The 18067-nt window shown below is 40.7% G+C and overlaps 1 protein-coding gene across 6 annotated transcripts in view; it reads right to left on the bottom strand.

The window, feature by feature from the left end:
- Window positions 1–18067, bottom strand: part of birc6 (baculoviral IAP repeat containing 6) — a 114507-nt gene that overhangs the window by 819 nt on the left and 95621 nt on the right. For all 6 annotated transcript variants that reach the window (XM_054749975.2, XM_054749981.2, XM_054749977.2 and 3 more), the window contains 8 exons: window positions 16947–17169; window positions 11444–11589; window positions 10310–10420; window positions 9040–9257; window positions 7688–7849; window positions 6834–6911; window positions 3037–3225; window positions 811–945 (listed from right to left, as the gene is read on the bottom strand). In XM_054749975.2, the coding sequence (XP_054605950.2) occupies window positions 811–945; window positions 3037–3225; window positions 6834–6911; window positions 7688–7849; window positions 9040–9257; window positions 10310–10420; window positions 11444–11589; window positions 16947–17169 (1262 nt within the window). The remainder of the gene's footprint in view (window positions 1–810; window positions 946–3036; window positions 3226–6833; window positions 6912–7687; window positions 7850–9039; window positions 9258–10309; window positions 10421–11443; window positions 11590–16946; window positions 17170–18067) is intronic.

The following is an 18067-nucleotide window of genomic DNA, read 5'->3' as shown; positions in this document are numbered from 1 at the left end:
TTGGAATTTATTTCTTCTGATTGGGCAGGGAAAAAAACTAATTTTATTTCTTTGTGACCTCTGACCTCTGGGAAAGCTGACAGAGGTTTTGGGCCTTGGGTGAGTGGTGGGGAAGCTTCCGTGTTAGTGTAGGGTTAAGGTGAGTCCGGCCTGAACTCACCACAGAAAAATCCCCTCTGAACCCTTCGGAGGATTCTGGGAAAACTGAGTCCGTCACCATGGTAACGGACGGTTTCTAGCAGACCTCGAAATCTGAACTTCTATAATTATGCATGACTTGGTTCTTGTTCTTACGGGATAAACGCCGGCTAGACTCGTTAGCCCAAACATGTCAGTAAGCTGTGTAAAAACAAGAACCGAGTTCACACAGAACTAATGTACAAAAGAGTTTTCCAGAAATTTGTTTTTATCACTTTTCACCCGATGGATTAAAGGAACGTTTTTACTGAGTCCATCTTTTTCCCGACGTCCTCCAGCCGGAGGACAGGAGCGACTGAATCCTCATCCTAATCAACTCCAGACAAAGCTGCTTGAATGGACTCAAACGTGACCTGAGCCCGGTTCTGGATGTGTCTGAGGACGGAGACGTCCACCAGCAGGGACACACAAAGGTAAATCAGACCTTCTGGGTCTATTTTCCACACGAGATCTCCACAGCAACACGGTTCTGTCTCAGATAAACCAACACGACGGCAGCGAGCAGAGAGAATGATCCGTCTGCAGACCTGAACTCCAATCATATTTTATCCAATCGTAGCTGGATTAAAGGCAGAAGCTCCTCCCCTCCAGTGAGCAGAGTAATGAGATTACCTTCAGCGCAGCGGCATGATGGGACATGGTGCGGCCGACCCGCTTGTCACTGCTGTACTGCTGGATGTCAGCGATCCACTCCTCACACTGAGTCATGATCTCAGTCCTCTTCAGGTAGAAATGTTTGTGGATCACCTGCAGACACAGATCATTAGCACCCTTTTCAAAATAAAAGCATTCAGACTGATGAATCAGGAAACAGAATCCAGACAATAACGGGTCCTACATGCTCGAGGGTCAGTGCCTTGCCCAAAGACACAACGACATGTGGCAGAGCTGCAGGTATCCAACTATCAACCCTCTAAAAATGTAGGAGAACAAAGAACCTGGAAGCTTCAGGTAATCTGGGTGTTTGCACCTCCCCCCCCCCCCCCCCCCACACACACACACACACCCACACCATAGCAAGAAGCTGGTTATTCTTTAGGTCATGATGACATCACACACGCCACACTCTGCTCGATGGATGATGTCAATCATCTACACACGCCTCTGCTGCCACAACCCCCCCCCCCCCCAGGTCCACTTCCTAGCAACAGTCGCCAGGGCCAGGCCATCAGTATTCAGCGTGCGCTCTTGGGGGGGGGGGGGGGGGGGGGATTACAGCTGCTGTAGAGAAGGAATGGAGAAGGGGGGAGGTGCCTCAGCTTTAATCTCTCTCCTCCTTATGCAGCTCCATCTCCCCCTCCATTAGACCATCCGTCCCCCTCACCCCCCTGCTGCTTCAGTGACACCCAGCGAAGGGGACGACTGTCCTCAGCCCTCAGCTTAGCGAGGACTTCTCAAGGTCATACGTGTGTAAAAAGACAACAAGGAGGCTGCTGGGAGGCAAGCAGACCCATGAGGAACCTCCGGATTTATGCTCCAACACGATCAGCTGGCTGAAAGCCGGCGTCTCTGGGGCTCCATGTGGAGCGGACCAGCAGCTGTTTGACTTTTAGTATTGGGACGCGGCCATCGATCACAGCGCAAAACCTCTGGTTCTGACGTGACAGCATCGTAGATGACCTTTCAGGGAAAACGTGTGTGTGTGTGTGTGTGGTCTGGATATCCTGTGACCTTTGAGGTAATCCACTCATCTTTCCTGAGGGTCAGCAGCTCCAATGAATCACAGCTGGGAAAATAAATAAATATTCCTGGTTTTCTGTCTGGAGTACGACAGGAATACAAATCCTGAGTTTCCTCCTGGTTTTGGATGAGACACAAACCAGCTGAATCCCACTAAATCAGCAGAGGTCTCACGCTTCACATCAGTTATGATCACAGAAACCATTCCAACTTTGCTTTTATGCTTCGGGGCGCTTCTACGGAGTCTCAGGACGGACTGAGGAAGGTTCCGAGTTCAGCTCTGATTCCACAGAAGGTTGACCTCCGAGCTTCAGATCACCAGCGGAGCTCCATGATCCAACGGGTCTAATCCAGGACTCCGGAGACTGAGCTCATGTTGGGGTTAACGAGGGACAAACGGGGAATAAAAATAAGGAAGTTAAATCTGAAACTGCAGAGATGGCTGCGCTGATCCAAACGGATCTAGCAGTGATTCCCTTCTAGGTGTTTCCTGAGTGTCCGTGTTTGTCTCAGCAGAGGATTAAAGGTGCTAAGAGGCAGATAGCAAGAACAGCACATGGAGGCGTGCGTGCGTGTGTGTGTGCGTGCGTGCGTGCGTGTGTGTGTGTGTGTGTGTGTGTGTGTGATTATTCAGCCCGGTGCTGCTGCCAAGTGTGAGTACGACTCTTGAAGATCTCTCTGTTCAGCGTTCCGTTTTACTGACTCGGGCTGATGTCATGGATTCTTATTTCTTTTGCTTTAAATGGAGCACGGTGAGAGTCAGATCCAACAGAACCAGAAGAGAAGGAATCAGCTTCACTTCTACTTTAATGCTGATTGGATCATAAAATGAAACAAATATTAATAATCAGCTGTTAAGAGTAAAAACTCCACTCAGCAGTGCTCCAACGTCAGATATAAACTCTGCTTCATCCATCAGCATGTTTTAGGTGTTTCCCTGCTTCAACACACCTGATTTTAATCAGCAGGTGATTAGCAGGCTTCTGAGGAGCTTGAGCTGCTGAACAGGTGAATCAACCACTGAATCAGGAGTGTAGGTGCAGGAAAACAACTAAAACATGCTGACACCGGCCCTCGCTGATGCAGCGTTTGGTTTTCAGGTGCTTAAGGTGCAGACGAGGGAACACAGAAACAGCACAACAGCTGAGACGTCTCTACCTCTTTGAAGCAGGGAGACGGGTTTCGAATCTGCTCCAACATGGCCCACTTGACCGTGGCCTGACGGATGTTTCCGTCGTACTCCCGGGAACTCTGGGTGCCGCTGGGGGTGCCACGGGAGCGCTCGTACCCGGGCTCGTTGAAGTACGGCTCGGCCACAAGGATGAGGGACTGAACTGACACCAACACCTGAGAGAGGAGAAGCAGGAAACATTTAATTAACACAGAGATAAGCGGCACATCCTAATACAATCACTGTTTCTCCTTTGGGGAGAATTTAGATGATTATGGAATTAGCCCAAGATCCCCTCAGTGTCCTCAAAAAGTCAAACCTACAAAAGGATCTTGGCAGAGCCGCACACAAAGACCAGGAACCCTAAAAACTACATTTTTCAAACTTCCTTTATTAACGGCCTATAAATGATTTGGCCTGGCTGGATAGCTCCGCCCCGTCTGTTCCGAGCCATGACGTCACCAACTTCCTGTCAGCCGTCTCTGGCCACGACGGGGTGGGAGGAACTGAAAACGCTCCATCAGGTGAACGGCAATGACCTTCAGCTTACACCACACACTCGTCTTTAATGGGGATCCCCCTCCCCCGCTCGGTTCCAGCCTGTCCCCCGTCTCCCATTCACCAACCCACGTATTTTCCATTATTGATCCGGAGCACGCTAACTGGAATGATAATCAGTGGAGACATCTCTATGCACTCTCCAGTCCTGCAAATGAGGGAGTTGTAAAGAAAAAATCACGAGGACATCCATTCCCAGGAGCTCCGGCTCGCTTGTCCTCGGATCAATATACATACTGAAAATGAATGTGAGTGTGTATGCATGGCAGACAACCAAATGATAGTGTGGGTGTGTGTCAATACATCACGTTCAAGTAGATCTGTGAGCCTGTGCACCAATATGGACACCAAGGGGTCACACACAACTCACAGCTTCTAGATGATAGACGATCGGGCGAAATGTACCATTTTCTCACCGATGTTCATCAGTCCAACAAACGATGACGGGGGGTGGACGGGGTGGACATAAAGACCATTTTTTTCCCAAGATGGTTCTGTTCCTTCAATGGTACGATGGCTCTAATGGTTAGAGATCATTTTGAATGTCTGAGTGTGACTAAAGTGTTGAAGGTCTACCGTCATGGTTGGATCACTGAGAGGCATGCATCATTGAAAACGCTGATTTGACCATTTGTGAGACTAACACAAGCAAATAAATCTTCCTTAAGGGTGTGGAACGGTGAAAAAAAAACACGTTTTAATGATCATCTCTGATTCTAACGGGTCACTCTGAGTATTTCATGCAGGCTGAACATGAAAATAGTCTCCTACACCTAGCTCCTGCAGTAGCTTCTGATAGAAAACAGACGGTGAAACTCTAAAGGAGGAAATGCCATCAAAAGGAGCCACCTGCACCGGCAGCAGCAGCCCGGGCTCCAAGAGGAGGCTCGAGAAGCACCCAGGCAGCCACAGCCAACCTCCTCTCCTGGGGCAGTTGGCCCCCACAGAGATTAAAGATTAAGATGTGTTCAATTATTGATTTAAAAAAATCTAATTAAGCATAAACCAAGGATAAATAAAAGCAAACACACTGATAAAGTATAATCAAGTAAAAAAACATATAAAATAATATAATACGAATGAGTAATAAAGGTTAAAATGGGTTAAAATTAACTTAAAGAGCAAGTCACCCCCTACCAGAGTCTTACTCCACTCATGTTTGAAAAATGCTACAAATGCTGTTGCCTGGCAGACCGAGAGGGCGGAGTCGCTAACAAATGCACACACGCAGGCTCACAATGACATTATGACATCATAATGTACCAGCTAACATCATAGCGTACCTGAGCCTGAGATCAGAGGACTCAGTGGTCTCCTTTAAAAAGCAGCTGAAGACTCACTTGTTCAGGCTTTTGTATGACCTTCTTCACCACTCTCTGTTTATTCTGCTCTCCCCACCTATTCCACCTTCCTCAGGGTCCACTGATTTCCTTCTTTCCAATTCACTCTCTCTCTCTTTATATTTTTTAATCACAATTGTCTATTCTTTGCTCATTTTAAATATATTTTAACCATTTTATAAATTATTTTTTATATTTTAACATTTTTTGTTTTTGTGACGTGCCTCGTGATTTTCATCTTGAGAGGCACCAAAGAAACAATATTTTCTTCTTCTTAGCCAATAGCGGTGGCAGATTTTAAATCAAATGCAGTGCAACGTTTTTACCTGACAAAGGCGCAACACTGACAGTTTAAAGCAGAATATTTGAATTTTAACTAAGATGCACTAAAGTGCCAAATTATTGAACACAAGTGTCTACAACTTGATTAGACACTCGTTTATAAAGTTTATCAGCAAAAAAAGTTGCTTTGTGGGTGACTTGCTCTTTAAATAGATATAATTTAAGTAAAAGACTAAGTAATAAAACACTGATAAAATTAACGAAGGATGGTTAAAATACAAACTAAAATAGATAAAATTAAGCTAAAAGCTATGCTAATGTGAAGGTTCTCTGCGGCCTTGAGGTCCAGAGATGAGGGCCATAAAACTGGAAGGAAGCCTCGCCTTGAGAGCGAGTCCCGACTTTTGGGATGACAAGGAGCGTCCAGGAAACGGTACCGTTCTTGGTATCAAAATGCATCTTTAAAACTCACGGACATCATAATCCATGGCTCATAACAAGCAGAATTAGAAAATGTTGTTTTTTAGATCCGTTGACTTGCGTTCGTTTTTTTTCGTTCTTCCGGGGACCCGTGGTATGGAAGTGGATGGGCGTGACTTAGGCTCCCTATAATATGTATTAAATTGGCGTTGTGCAGGTTTCTCTTTCCCATCTGATATTTATAGTTAGATGTTTTATAAAAAAATTACCTTTTCAGTAACATTTTAGGTTTGTATTAAAGTCACTCATCGTAGTCAGAATGACATATATAAATATATACACAGTTAAACTATGATTAGTAGAATTGAATGTACTTCATTAACATGTTCAGTGATACTGGAACTGCTAATAATGTTTATTTCTACTACTACAAATGTACAGGTTAGCAATAACCTGTTTTAAATTAGGTTTGAAGATAGACACATTAGCGAGTTAAATGCTACAGTGGCTTGCCATATTTCTGCAGGAGCGTATGGAGCAGACTCAATCAGCAACCTGACGTCTGCGGTTCTGCTGCATAGCGCCGCAGACAGCTAAGAATAAGCAGGACGATGGGGACTTTATTCCCGCTTGTAGAGTTTAGATGTTCTTAGTTTCACAGCCAACGTTTTTTTTTTTTGGGAACCCTGTTTGATCGTGAGCCTGCTACCTGCTAGCACTAGCTAATCTGCCCAAACTTCGGACAGTCTCTCGGTTTTCCTCCACAGCTCCTGTTAGCACGCTGTGCGTCAGTAAAAAGCATCTTCCTTACAAAATAACAAGCAACTTACCTTGGATCAATAAAGTTCAGGGGGAAAAGGTCACTTGAAAAGATGGTGCACGAGTCCTAAGTTTAAAAATAGTTTATCACACAGTTTTTTTCATCGCACATGTGACATATATGTTGCACTGTACAGCCCTGGTGAGAGACCTGGAGGCTGAGACGACAGCAGCTTGTGGGGGTCTGAGAACCACCCACCCACAAACTCACCATCACCAAAGCTAAGTAATACCTTGACCCTTCAGGTCAAAGCCATTACTACGGAGCTCCAGGCTGTGGGATGACGGAGCTGATGGAGTCGAGTCTGAGACACAAACAGCAGCACGGGCGATGCATCGTGACAGCTGACTGATGTGATGCTCACCTGTAGAAAGCTGGAGGTCTGAGGGTTCCATTTTTCCTCGGGTCTTCCATGCCAGGTGTTCAGGATACTTAAACACACCTGAGGAAAACACATCCATGGCATCAATCTCAGACAAACTAAAACTTTACTGGAAGAAACCAACCACTGCTAATCCAAATGTTATGAGTCTCTACGTGTGATGGAGAGGAAGGGCGAAGGTGCTGGGGACCATTATTAGTCATTCATGTTTAGGTATTCATCCATTCATTACAAAATGCACAGCAGATAAACACACACTGACTTTAGTCCCACTTATATATAATATCAGCCCGTTGTTAGCAGAGGAGGTCTGAAACGCGTGTGTGCATGTGTGTGTGTGCGTGTGTGTGTGTGTGTGTGTGTACTATATATATTAAATTCCAGCATGTTCAATGGTGTTAAGCCTCCTTAAGAACCTCATATTTTAAATAAATCCAAATTCAGCAGGTTGAGTATTAAAATGGACGTAATTCATCTTTATCAGAACATGTGTAACTCTTGTTAAACTCCCTGAAACATCGAGCCTGACCTCACACATCCTCAGGCTCCCACGCTGGACACGATGCTCCTAACCCTGATCACACCTACTCTATGTTTCCTTAACTTTTTATCCAAGTTCTTGTCTGAACGTCTCCACAGAACCACAGAGGTTAGCAGAATCAGCACCCTACAATAAAACACCATTCTGTTCTAACAACACATGAAAAGTCCAAAGAATTCAAGCACACGTTACAGAGCTGTGATTGGTCGTTCTTGAGCCAATCAGCCGGCTGCCTCTGAAGGTTCCAGAAAGACGCCGTTCTACACAAACACACTGCTGGTTTTCTTGTACCCACCTTGCCGTCGTTGTACAGGTTGGGGTTGAAGCGCACACTGTGACCCCCTGTGGTCTCCAGATTGACCAGTGGAGGAGAGTTGGGGTAGTCTTGAGGAAAATACACATCAAACTCAAAGCAGCCGTTGGCGTAGGGAGTGTCGGCGGGGCCGGTGATGAGAACCTGTCAACATGGTGAGAGAAGCTTCAGGACAGACCGGCGATGAAGAGGTTGTTTATTACTACACACCGAGGGCCGACCGAAGAGGGGCGGACGGCTGACGACCAGGTTTTGTTCTTAGAGGGTGACAGCACGTCCTGTTGTTGCTTCGCTGAGCTAAAATCAGACCCTTGTGTTAATCAGCTGAGACGTTTAGGCCCAAACAGCATCAGTCTGTGAGGATCCATCAGTAACTAGGGGGTGGTGGCACAAGAGTTAAGTGTCCACCCCATAATCTGAAGGTTGCAGGGTCGAGTCCCACAAAGTCTTGTGTCCTTGGGCAAGACACTAAACCAGCCTTGCCAGCGGGTGGCCAGAGGGTCCGGTTTACAGCAGCCTCGTCTGTCAGTGCACTCCAGGGCAGCTGTGGCTACGATGTAGCTCATCACCACCTGTGTGTGCGTGCGCGTGTGTGTGTGTGTGTGTGTGTGTGTGCTGTAAAGCACCTTGGGGGGTTGTAGAACCCCCCAAGGTGCTCTATCAAATACAGGTCCGTTACCATTTTACCATAACTGTTTAATCACTGCAAACCTCCGAGTCCCATCTTTCCAGGGAAGCCCGTTCCCTCACGCCACTATCGATGTAAACCCCAGAAACATCTGGATTTCTTGGGCTCAGCACCGGGCCCTGAACAGGACGCCTCAGCTGAGTCAGAAGCAGGTTAGAAACCGTGAGGATCTATGACAGATGTTTCCAGAACAGGACTATAGCTATGAGCTAACATGTAAGCTACACATCTGGAGCACAGAGAACAAGTCTAGGTCCAGGTCCTCCCGACTCTCAGGTCGTTCCTAGTGGGATCATTCCAACACCAGCGGCGTTAATCTGACAGAGCGGACGCTGGTCTGAGGATTCAGCAGCGGAGATGAAAACCCTTCAAAGATCCAGATGTTTACACCATATCAGAACCTTTTAATTCTGCTGAGTGATTTGCTGTGTTGCTTGTTTAACTGACTGCTGCTGAATGTTTTCCTGGCAAAGTCGAGTTCAACAGACGAGGATTTTGACATTTAGCTAAAGAAAAGCGTCGTTAATCAGCTGAGAGACATTAGTTAAAATGTCAGCGGAGCCGCTGCATGGCAGAAGCATGTGACACTCAGACGCCAACGCCGCCGTTACGGACGAGTTCACGCTCCAGATCCGGAGACTGTTACCTTCATGATGTCCAGCCGCTCCTCGTCACAGCGGACAAAGACGCTGGAGGAGGATGAAAGGGGCAGAGAGGTGGACAGGGTCACGGCCTCCTGGGCCAGGCGCCGGGATCTGGCTGCACTGTTGGTGTCGCTGGCGTTCTTCACCTGCGACATGTAGTGGTAGTTGACCTTAAACATCAGCTTTCCGTCCTCGTCTTCTGAAACCATTTCAAAGGTGTCTGGATGGACAGAGACCAGAATAACTGGATTAATGTTGGAGGTTTTTCCACAGATTACACTCCCAACACCAGCCCTTCTCCTGGGATTACAGGAGTGCCCTTCAGAACTGGTAAACATGGAGTCGTGAATGCAGAAACAGTGAGCTCAAAGTGAACAGAGACGGTGTTGTGTCCGAAAGCGTTCCTTCTCCTGCGTGAGTCTGACTCGCTGGGACTCAGATTAACGCTCCAACACACATTAGGTAGTCCCAGATTACAGCTGTGGTTGTTTTATGTGGAGAAACTCTGTTTACTCTGCAAATTTGAACTGTTTTCATGAACAGATTATAATCCCGTGTGGATTAGAACCACCTAAAGAAGGATTCCTGTCCTAGATGTCACCAGGAAAGGGTCATTAAAGAGCAAGTCACCCACAAAGCAACTGTTTTTGCTGATAAACTTTATAAACGAGTGTCTAATTGTGCTGCAGACATGTGTATTCAATAATTTGGCACTTTAGTGCATCTTAGTTAAAATCTACATATTCTGCCCGAAACTGTTGTCAGGTAAAAGCTCTGCACTACATTTGAATTTAAATCTGCCACTGCTATTGGTTAAGAGGTACACATGGACGTTAGCTGGTACATTATGATGTCACACTGCTGTTGTGAGCCTGTGTGTGTGTATTTGTTAGTGGCTCCGCCCTCTCTGTCTGCTAGCCAACAGCATTTGTTGCATTTATCAAACATGAAAAGAGGGATTCTAGTTTTACTCCAAATTCTGCAAAATGGGTGTAGCTCCGCGGCTGGTCTGACATGTGACCACTAGCTAATCCCAAACCCGACTGAAACAACCCCAATTACCATCACGTCAGTTGAGATTACTCCAGACATTCTGCTACGTACTAAATCAACCTCAGCACAGCCAGATGAGGCTAAGTAACGGCGACACGGCTGATGAGTGGAACGACAGGGGGGGGGGGGGGTGCTAGACAGGTGTCTCGTCGGTAAACCCGTCGTCTAACAATCCTTTGTAAAGAACCCTGAAGAACAGAACAGCTGGTGCAAACTCACCAAACTGGAGCTTCTTCATGGCAGCAACATATTTTTCCTCCACAGAACGAAGAACGGACAGCGGCTTCGGCCGGCTCGACGCTTTCCTCGAAGATTCAACAAGCTTCCTCTCTGGAGAAGAGAGAAAGAAAACGCATTTATAACAAGATGGCCGAGTCTGAGCGACCAGGAGACGAGAACAGGAAGATGGTTCAACAAACTCTATGTTGACTCGATCCCAGCAGGAACAAGTCAATATTTACGATTCACCAGTGGGACGGGATGTTTGGTACCGTGTCTCTAGAGAAGTTGCAGAAGCACCACATTTCCTCTGGGATCAAGAAGGCTCGCATCCTTCCTACAACCCACCCTCCATGTTTGTTTTAAACATATTAAAGTCGCCCACGAACAGCAGCTGACCTCGGCCTACAGAGGGACCTGGTGTGGGTTCTGCTGGTTCTGAGGGTTCTGTTGGTTCTGAGAGGTCTGCTGGTTCTGTGTGATCAGATTTAAATGAGTGAATCTGAAGGAAACCCCAACCTGGGATTAGGAGAACATCCAGTCTAGAAGTGAGAATCAGCCCCCCACCTTGGAGCTCCACGCTGTACAGCTCTAAACGCGGCGTGACTCCAGAGGACTTCATCGTATGGATTTTTCCACATTAAGAGACACGCCATTGACTCTCAGCTACACCCCCCATCTCACATGCACACTCCCATCACATCTAATGGCCAACGCGCCGCCTCAGCCATCCATCAGACGGCGGTTTATGTGGGCCGAGCATAAAACCCCTCAGAAGAAATAGGGACGGGGGTAATTAATACGGTGTACTCTGTAGCAACACGGTAATGTGAAGGGGTAATACTTCATCATGCTTATTGATGGTGCTGACTCTTAGAGGTGACTAATGACCAGATAGAAGAATCTTCTTTCTCTCCTCATTACAGAACAAGTTGTGACACGTCCAATTTGCCCTTTATCATTCCTCAAAGTCTGAATCCTGTGATGAATCTTAAAATGATTATTTATCTTCTTTATTTCAGAACCTCAAAAGGAAAAAAATCCAAGAAATTAAGAGTGATTTATGAACCTCGGGAGCCACAGAGGAGGATAAAATATTGAAAGGATCAACCCGCTGTAGGAATGTTTCCATACCCTGGTTGGCTTGACGTAGGCTGGTGGTAGCCACGTGGACGATCACAGCAGTTCTCTGGATGTCGGGAACCAGCAGAGTCAAACCTTCAGGTTCTGGGTCAGAGCCTTCTGATTTCACCACTCCTTTACTTTTATCTTTCTTTGACCTGAAACACAAACCTCAGGTGAACCAGCTGATAGATTTACTCCAAACAAGCTGCAGATCTAATTATTCATATGTATACATATACGTACACACACACACACACACACACACACACACACACACACACACACACACACACACACACACACACTATATATATATTTTATATATATATATAAATATATATATGGTATATATTGTAAACCTCACACACAGAACATTGTGGATGTAACAAAATAAATCAAGAACCACGGCTCACGGGTGCACAAGTGAGCACATCTGGGCTGGGCAGAAGTAATTTTACAACATTGGTTTAAATAGCGCCAATAACGAGACGCGGTGACTTGAGCGGCTCATGGAGCTGTGCCACGCGCGCGCACACACTCACTCACTCACACACACACACACACACACAAATTCAATAAGCGCGCACACTGCGTAAACTCCAGCTCGCCGTCAGACTGAAGGCAGAGATGAGCGCTGCCTCCACTGTGATAAAAACTTTTAAGAGGTTTTATAACGTTTTTCATTCAAGGTCAAATTAAGATATTAGCTTCTATTTTGGGATGACGTATTAAAGTCGGGTCCGCTCCAGCCAGTGACTCCGAACCGGACCACATCTCATGTTACTGCAGCATTTGTTATTCCAGTCCGCATGGCAGCGGATCGCAGATTCAGCCACACCATAAAACAGCAATAAGTCGGTCTGAGGCAAAATATCTTTTCCATCTTTTCCCCATATAGACATTTGATTGCGCACAAGTAGGTGATCAGTTCAGGTTTACGCAGAGCAGAAGGAAGGAGAGCGCTCTGGCCGCACAGGTTAAACGTTCCTACGTTAAGAAAACTGTTAAATTGCATTTTTATGTGCTACCTGGGCACTCTAAATATTTATTTAAAATTAAATCAAAGGAAATTGTAATGGTATCGAATTTTTATTAATTACTATTTAAAAAATGAAAGTGATGAGGAAGAAGGTTGATCATATGTTTTAACCCTGTCTGTTTAGCTTGACGTCTGATATATATATATATATATATATATATATATATATATATATATATTTATTAGAATTCTAAATGGAACTAAATGTTAGTTTAGAATTCTAAATGGAACTAAACGTTAGTTTAGAATTCTAAAATGAAAACTAAATGTAATAGAATTCTAGAATGAAAACTAACTGTAATTATTAGAATTCTAAATGTAAACTAAATGTAATTATTAGAATTCTATATGTAAACAAAATGTAATTATTAGAATTCTAAATGAAAACTAAATGTTAGTTTAGAATTCTAAATGGAACTAAATGTTAGTTTAGAATTCTAAAATGAAAACTAAATGTAGATATTAGAATTCTAAATGGAACTAAATGTTAGTTTAGAATTCTAAATGGAAATAAATGTTAGTTTAGAATTCTAAAAAGAAAACTAAATGTAATTATTAGAATTCTTTAAATGAAAACTAAATGTAATTATTAGAATTCTAAATGTAAACTAAATGTAATTATTAGAATTCTAAATTGAACTAAATGAAATTATTAGAATTCTAAATGTAAACTTAATGTAATTATTAGAATTCTAAATGGAAATAAATGTTAGTTTAGAATTCTAAAAAGAAAACTAAATGTAATTATTAGAATTCTAAAATGAAAACTGTAATTATTAGAATTCTAAATGTAAACTAAATGTAATTATTAGAATTCTAAATGGAACTAAATGAAATTATTAGAATTCTAAATGGAACTAAATGTTAGTTTAGAATTCTAAATGGAACTTAATGAAATTATTAGAATTCTAAATGTAAACTTAATGTATTTATTAGAATTCTAAATGAAAACTAAATGTAATTATTAGAATTCTAAAAGAAAACTAAATGTAATTATTAGAATTCTAAATGTAAACTAAATGTAATTATTAGAATTTTAAATGTAAACTAAATGTAATTATTAGAATTCTAAAATGAAAACTAAATGTAATTATTAGAATTCTAAATGGAACTAAATGTTAGTTTAACATTCTAAAATGAAAGCTAAATGTAATTATTAGAATTCTAAATGTAAACTAACTGTAATTATTAGAATTCTAAATGGAACTTTATGAAATTATTAGAATTCTAAATGTAAACTTAATGTAATTATTAGAATTCTAAATGAAAACTAAATGTAATTATTAGAATTCTAAATGTAAACTAACTGTAATTATTAGAATTCTAAATGGAACTTTATGAAATTATTAGAATTCTAAATGTAAACTTAATGTAATTATTAGAATTCTAAATGAAAACTAAATGTAATTATTAGAATTCTAAATGTAAACTAAATGTAATTATTAGAATTCTAAATGTCAACTAAATGTAATAATTAGAATTCTAAATGTAAACTAAATGTAATTATTAGAATTCTAAATGTAAATTAAATGTAATTATTAGAATTCTAAATGTAAACTAAATGTAATTATTAGAATTCTAAATGGAACTAAATGTAATTATTAGAATTCTAAATGTAACTAAATGTAATTATTAGAATTCTAAATGGAACTAAATGTTAGTTTAACATTCTAAAATGAAAGCTAAATGTAATTATTAGAATTCTAAATGGAACTAAATGAAATTATTAGAATTCTAAATGGAACTAAATGAAATTATTAGAATTCTAAATGGAACTAGACGTTAGTTTAGAATTCTAAATGGAACTTAATGAAATTATTAGAATTCTAAATGTAAACTTAATGTAATTATTAGAATTCTAAATGTCAACTAAATGTAATTATTAGAATTCTAAATGTCAACTAAATGTAATTATTAGAATTCTAAATGTAAACTAAATGTAATTATTAGAATTCTAAATGTAAACTAAATGTAATTATTAGAATTCTAAATGTAAATTAAATGTAATTATTAGAATTCTAAATGTAAACTAAATGTAATTATTAGAATTCTAAATGTAAACTAAATGTAATTATTAGAATTCTAAATGTAACTAAATGTTAGTTTAGAATTCTAAATGTAAAACTAAATGTAATTTTTAGAATTCTAAATGTAAACTAAATGTAATTATTAGAATTCTAAATGGAACTAAATGTTAGTTTAGAATTCTAAATTGAAAACTAAATGTAATTATTAGAATTCTAAAATGAAAACTAACTGTAATTATTAGAATTCTAAATGGAACTAAATGTTAGTTTAGAATTCTAAAATGTAAACTAAATGTAATTATTAGAATTCTAAAATGAAAACCAACTGTAATTATTAGAATTCTAAAACGAAAACTAAATGTAATTATTAGAATTCCAAATGTAAACTAAATGTAATTATTAGAATTTTAAATTGAACTAAATGTTAGTTTAGAATTCTAAATGGAACTAAATGTTAGTTTAACATTCTAAAATGAAAACTAAATGTAATTATTAGAATTCTAAAATGAAAACTAAATGTAATTATTAGAATTCTAAAATGAAAACTAAATTTAATTATTAGAATTCTAAATGTAAACTAAATGTAATTATTAGAATTCTAAATGTAAACTAAATGTAATTATTAGAATTCTAAATGTAAACTAAATGTAATTTTTAGAATTCTAAATGGAACTAAATATTAGTTTAGAATTCTAAATGGAACTAAATATTAGTTTAGAATTCTAAAATGAAAAATAAATGTAATTGTTAGAATTCTAAATGGAACAAAATTTTAGTTTAGAATTCTAAAATGTGAACTAAACGTAATTATTAGAATTCTAAATGGAACTATATATATATATATATATATATATATATATATATATATATATATATATACGTATATACGTATATATATATACACGTATATACGTATATATATATACACGTATATACGTATATATATATACACGTATATACGTATATATATATATACACGTATATACGTATATATATATATACACGTATATACGTATATATATATATACACGTATATATATATATATATATACACGTATATATATATATATATATATATATATATATATATATATATATATATATATATATATATATATATATATATATATATATAGCCATGCCCTGATGTGGGGGCTGGGGGGTGCGTCGACATGGTCGGGACACAGAAGGGGGTACGCGGCTAAATAAGTTTGGGAACCACTGCTCTAGGAAATTGGAGAGAACATGGCGCTCTACGCACCAGGAGTCCTACCAATCCTGGAAAAATAGTTTTGTGCTTTATAAAAATAAGCTTCGACAAACTAGAACTGCTTATTTCTCAGCATTAATTGAGGAGAATAAGAATAATCCTAAATTTCTTTTCAGTACAGTTGCTAAACTTACACAGAATCATAGCTCTGAGCCCTCTATTCCCTTAGCCCTCAGCAGCAACGACTTCATGGGATTTTTTACAAGTAAAATAAATTCTATTAGAAACAAAATCATTAGCATCCTCCCTAATGCGATTTCTTCTTCCTCAGTGAGGCAGCATCTGAGGTGACTGTAGAACCTCATCTGTGTTTGAACCGTTTTGATCCAGTTGAGCTTTCAGAGTTATCAAAAATATTAGCTTCATCTAAACCTTCAACTTGCATTTTAGATCCAATACCACCAAATGACGCTCGGCTTTAAGAGGTTGGATTGGGGGGTTAAACCACCAGATAGTTCCTGAGCGCAGCCACTGCTGCAGCTCGCTGCTGCCCACGGGAATGGGTCAGATGGGGAGGTCAAATTTCACCCCACACCAGTGTGCGAGACAACTCTGGGATTCATTTCATTAATACAAGCTTCCTTAGAAGTAAACCGTTCATGGAGAGCCAAAAGTGATTAGAATAAAATAATTAAAAAATGTCACCAATTTAAATCTTTGCTTTTTCTATAAATTCCTGTGGACATAGAATAATAAAGGTTAGCACATTGTCACAGTCATGAATGCAGCCAAATACTCTATTGAGCATTGACGCATCTTACTTTTTTTTTAAGTCCATTGCTCACTTCAAACATCACAAACATGCTTTCTGACAGATGAAACGCAGATCGCATCTACGTGATACGAGAGAGGTAAACCAGGCATTTCTGCTCTCTAAACAAAAGCTGTGTGGCTTAACCGTTGCTTACCTCATTGGCAGATTTTTTTTACTCAAAACAAAAAGTTTAGCTCACATTTGAGAACATTTTCCTTATTTTAGGTCAAGTTGTTTTTCAAGAAAAGATTTTTCTTTTTAGACTAAAAAGATAAAATGTCTAAAAATGAGACTTATTTTATTAGAAATCAGTTTTTGCAGTTTATTGAATGGTGGCACATTTGGCCTTTCATACCAGTTGTTCAGATATTAATTTAAAGTGTTAAGTCATTTAAATGGTGGCAAAGTAGCTAGCGTCTTACCTGAGACGGTTTGTGTATGTGTCCACACACGTCTTCATCTTGGCCAACAGCATCCCTACTGAGGTCTGTCCCTCCGACTGCTCCTCGTCCTCCTCTTCCTCCTCCTGGGCGGGGTCCGCAGACAGAGGCAGCAGCAGCGGGACCAGAGCTGTGTAGGTGGAAATGGCCCTCAGCAGCTCCAGTAGAGCTCGGTACAACGGGACATGGCGCGCCATGTCTAGCACTGTGGGGATAATTAGAGACATTTGCTCAGCAGTCCAACATGGGACGTCTCATACAGCAACAGAGGACAGGCCGTCGGGGACACAAGGAGGGACTGAGCAGGAAAAGACTGCTGACAACTTCATTAGAAGCACATCGAGACACAAAACTTAAGATGTTTGCTCCGGAACGAGGTGAAAGGTGCTAGCTTAAAATAAACCTTTAGCATTTGTAGTTTTTTCATCTTCTCCGTGCTTTTTAATTCTTCTGCCTCCAGAAACAAAGAAGCGTCTGATATTCTGAGTCTAGTCAGACGTTTACGACTTGAAAACATCTGAAGAGTGTTTAACGTTAAAGACGGCCTAAGATGTTTAACGTTAGCACATCTGATTTTCTGCCTCAACTTTACAGGATTTCATACGATGTCAGTAATCATCATTAATATTAGAATCTAATTTAACTCGGGATCAGGAACACCTTCTCTCTGGAGAGGCAGGTAAACATCACAGGTGCGTGCGCACAACTTATGTCTTCAGTCCTAGCATAGCATAGCATAGCATAGCATAGTTTATTTATATAGCACATTTAAAATGCAGCATGGGAGCTGCCCAAAGTGCTGCACAGGCTAAAACAAAACACACCCATTACAAGGAGCTAAAACTAAGGATAAAATCTCAATTAAAAGCAGAGAAAACATGAATAATAAGAACACATTAAAACAATGACACAATAAAACACTAAAACGAGTCACTGTCTAAAAGCCAAAGTGTAAAAGTGGGTCTTTAAACGAGATTTAAAAACCGCCAGAGATGGAGCCTGCCGAACTCCAATGGGCAATGAGTTCCATAGCTTTGGGGCAGCATGGACAAATGCTCGTTCACCCCGCGATTTGAGCCTCATCCGCGGCGTGTGCAGCAGCA

The sequence above is a fragment of the Nothobranchius furzeri genome, chromosome 12, assembly GCF_043380555.1.
Source record: "Nothobranchius furzeri strain GRZ-AD chromosome 12, NfurGRZ-RIMD1, whole genome shotgun sequence".
Lineage (NCBI taxonomy): Eukaryota > Metazoa > Chordata > Actinopteri > Cyprinodontiformes > Nothobranchiidae > Nothobranchius > Nothobranchius furzeri.
The sequence above is the reverse complement of the archived record's forward strand: the minus strand, read 5'-3'. Positions and strand labels throughout refer to the sequence as shown.